The following is a 4,334-nucleotide window of genomic DNA, read 5'->3' on the forward strand; positions in this document are numbered from 1 at the left end:
TATATATATATAAGTATTATACATTAGATTATATTAGTAAAAATAAAGAACTCGTTTATATGTTTATATTTTACAGGCCACTGGTTTCTTACAACAACCAATACCGTATAACAGTTTCTACGTTGAGAAATATGCCGTTGGTAGATTGGGTACAACGTATAAAAGTTGTTTAAGATTATATCTACGCAATGGTTCATTATTATTACAAGCGAATGATTCATATACCAGGGACCAGTGGTATCATTCCATTAATTGGAAGGTACATAATATCAAAATGATTAACATTTAAAAATATTTATTGTCAAACTTAATATAATGAAAATGTTTATTATCTCGTATAATAAAAATATGATTTTTTCAGAAAAGTCTTCACCAATTTAAATGCAAATCATCTGTCAGTACAGAAAACATAGCAGTACGGGAATTACGTTTAATGGTTGAGTTTGCATTGTCGACACCACTTCAAGACGAAAGAGTAGCAGCTGCAGCTATGGAAGCCGTAGCTAAATTATTGGAATCACCTTGGGGTTCTAGATCATTGATAGAACAGCAAGAGGAGGAGGAGGAGGAAGAAAAAAAAAAAGTTGAAGTAACTAAAGAAGAGGAAGGTAGTTGGGCTTTGTTCATATTACCAGTTGCTGCACCACTCTTAGAAAGGGCTGCTCCACCCGCTGCATTAGCTCGTGTATTAACTAGATTAGTTCGACAACATCCTAAATTTAGTTTAGTCAAGTATTTAGCTCCGGCTGTCACAAGGTGCCTCAAACATACCGTTGATTTTGGCAAGTCTCCGGATATGAGAAAACTCTTGCAAGTATTTGTCGCAGCACTTTATGAAAGTAATGAGGGTAACGAAGGTGAAAGAGCTATCAGAGAATATATTGCTTCGGTTCATGGTCCTGGAAGTGATTGTCCTCATCCAAGAGTATTACCCAATTTGGTTTCGGTCTGTGTCGCTGCTATATTTCATAGGTCGGTTATATTATTATACTTATCATTCTTATATACACAGAAGTTTTAAATACAATAGTATTTATTTATTTATTTCACTTTATTATTCCCCAGATTCGAAGATAGCAATGTAAGCGAGAATAATAAACCGTTACCACCACTCGATTGTTATCTTTTAGTTTTAAACGTAGCGTAAGTTTCATTATATTTCTTCGAGATAGAAACATTATTTATCTATATTAAAATCGCAAATTTCTATACAAATATATTATTTTGTTTATCACGCGTAGCTCAGAGTATGCCGATTGGAGACCTGGTTTAGCCGGTTTGTTACAACCTGTACCATTTCCCGAAGAAGCTCTCACCGTTAAAGAAGTACAGAAGTCAATTCTTAGCCGTGCAATACGACGTTTGGCTAAAGATTCCAGATGTACGGTTCATCAAGTTCTACTTCCGGTTAGAGAACCACGACCTGGTTGGCTTCACATAGCTGCACCATCTAGTCCAGCTTGTCCCGATCGTGGTGAACTTTTTGGTGAAATGGTAAGGGAATTAATTTTTCATTATCTTTTAATAAAAATAAAGAAATGATTTATCAAAATAATATCCAACAGCTAACTACACTCCTGGCATGTTGTTGTCGAAGAAAAAGATTTGTCGGTTCGTTGATGAAACAAGCCAAAGACGATTGTATTCTTCTTGCTGTCAGAGGATGCGGTGCTGCTCAAGAAGCACTTTGCCTTATGCTCGAGTGGCGTCTACTGCCAAACGAAGAAGCTAGGCTTCAGATAGTCAATGCCCTCGAATCTACTTCCTCTGGTAAAACTCGTTATGCTGCGCTCTGTCAAAGACAAAGGAATTTACAAGAATTGGTAAGATTTGTTCATATATTTTTACATATCTCATTTATTCATTTGTAAAATGTTGATTATTTATTTGTCAGATATTTTATTTTAACGCAATAATTAGGTATTTACTATATATATAGTAAATAACAATTAGGTCATATATATATAGTATTAATAATTAGGTATTTACTATATATATATATATATATAGTAAATAACAATTAGGTTATATATATATATAGTATTAATAATTAGGTATAGTTAATAATAATTAGGTATTTACTATATATATATTTAATCAGCACAACTTACAAAGTTTTTTACAATGTCTTATCATTATTTCACTTATATTTATCTCACATTTTTGGTTTATTCTTAACTCACCCCTCGTCTACCCAATAATTATCATCAATCTTAAAATAAAACTATCATTAGGTATTTACTAATAACATCTTCTTCTTCTTTTTTTTTTTTTTTAATATCGATTCAACAGCAACAAAAAGGTGGTCCAAAAAAATTAACGCTTCCAGTAAGAGCAACAGATGCTGACGTTGCTCTCCTTCTTGGTGGACGTGCATTAGGTAATTTAGAATGTCTCAGTTTAGCGTTTACATCGGTTACATCTGCCTGTGCCGAACAGTTGATCAAACTACCAGCATTGAGGTATTTGAACCTCTGGGCTACTCAATTTGGAGATGCCGGATTGCAAATGATCAGCGAACACTTGCAAAAATTGCAGGTATTAAATCTATGCGAAACACCGGTCTCCGACAAAGGCATCTCTACTTTAGCTTGTAAGTATTATTATTATTATTATTATTATAATAACAATGATAAAAAAGAAAACCATAAAAAAACCATATACCATTCTTAAATTCCCTTTTTCTTTTTACATTTCCAGCTCTGACCAATTTGAGAAAACTTAATTTAAACAGCACCAAATTATCAGCTCAGACTTTTGAATCGTTGAAGAAAAGATTACCGGCTTTGCAAGAATTTGATGTTCGTTATACGGAAGCATGGTGACCAGAACCAATATCGGGTCTGAATCATTAAAATACATACATTTATTTGAGGTTGTGAAGAAAGAGGGAACATGTAAAAGATGTTAGAAAATGCGTGCTAACTTGACGAATAGAAAAATTATTCATTTTCATTAAGCGAAAAGAGAGGATCAATTTGTTATCGTTATAATATATTCATGAAAACAAATTCATATTATTTCATGAAATAATTAATTATATATATGAAATAATTATACCGAGACCAGTTAAAATATGTGAAATAAGATAGAATTACATACATTACCAAAGTAATATATAAATTGAATTAGTAATTAAAGTTTTATGTATCAAATGAAATTTGATACACAGATTAGATCCAATAGAACAACAGGACTAATAGAATATAGGTTTACAAAGTACAAGAAGTTATAAGAACGAATAACTTCGAGTATTGTATTGATTATTTTAAAAATAAAAGAGCAGACTTTATTAAACGCGGATGAAATTTCAATTGAATATTTTAATTATTATTTACTTCTCGTTAATTCATATATTATTTAGTTATTTCATTAATTAAACGAATTGTGTATACTTTAACGGTAACAAATTTATACCAAATTCGCTTCTCTTTCTCTCTCTCTTTCTCTATCTTTCTATTTTATTATTATCTTTGGACTTTTGAAATGGTCTTATCTAAAACTTAATCATTCTTACGTCATATTCCTCTTATTTTCTAAACTTTAATATATATATATATATACATACGTACGTAATACATAATACATAATAATAATACTCTTTGGATCGATGAGATCGATCATTGAGAACATTTTTCTTTTATTTATCAGAGATATTAAATAAGAAACCAAAAAAAAGTAATACATATATACATAGATACACCCACGCATCACATACTACACACGTACACACGCACAATGATATGAAATTGTTGATAAAAGAAGTCATTCTATAAATGGCTTTTATATTATTACATATCACAGCTGCCGTTTCCACGTTGTTAAATACCAAAAGGAGAGAAAAAGAAACCAAAAAAAAAAGAAAAGAAGCAACAACAACAACAACAACAATAACAGCAACAACAAAAACAAAATAAATGAAACGAACGTGTGGCGATAAAATTTCTGATTCCTCTCTCTCTCTCTCTCTCTCTTCCATGAATAATATAATAGTAACATAATAATAATAATAATAATTATAATTAAAGAAACTATGTTTTTTTAATCCTTTCGTTTCGTTTGCACCATATGAGGGTCGCTAGTAACGAAAGGTTTAAATCGCATAATTTCCTACAAGAAAAACTATCTCTTATATAAATATTATATATACAGTCAAACCTCCTTTAACGCGGTAAGTGCGTTCCGCGTTATATGGAAACCGTGTTATAAGAAATTCGGATTTAACCGTACAAACCAAGCTAATTCGTAGCGCGTTGTATGGAAACAGCGCTATAAGAAACACAGATTTTAGTACAAATCACATCATTCGTACCGCGTTATATGGAGACCAAAAA

At 31.4% G+C, this 4,334-nt stretch overlaps 1 protein-coding gene across 1 annotated transcript in view; it reads left to right on the forward strand.

Moving 5' to 3' along the window:
- LOC106786909 (C-Maf-inducing protein-like) overlaps nucleotides 1–2,841 on the forward strand; it is a gene marked incomplete at its 3' end in the record, with an annotated part of 12,147 nt that extends 9,306 nt beyond the window's left edge. The window contains 7 exon segments of the mRNA XM_014748790.1: nucleotides 77–259; nucleotides 362–972; nucleotides 1,066–1,143; nucleotides 1,242–1,494; nucleotides 1,566–1,823; nucleotides 2,293–2,593; nucleotides 2,701–2,841. Coding sequence (XP_014604276.1) covers nucleotides 77–259; nucleotides 362–972; nucleotides 1,066–1,143; nucleotides 1,242–1,494; nucleotides 1,566–1,823; nucleotides 2,293–2,593; nucleotides 2,701–2,825 — 1,809 coding nt within the window.
- Between the last annotated feature and the right edge of the window lie 1,493 nt (nucleotides 2,842–4,334).

This window comes from Polistes canadensis, unplaced genomic scaffold, assembly GCF_001313835.1.
Source record: "Polistes canadensis isolate GaletaPanama2010 unplaced genomic scaffold, ASM131383v1 scaffold_88, whole genome shotgun sequence".
Lineage (NCBI taxonomy): Eukaryota > Metazoa > Arthropoda > Insecta > Hymenoptera > Vespidae > Polistes > Polistes canadensis.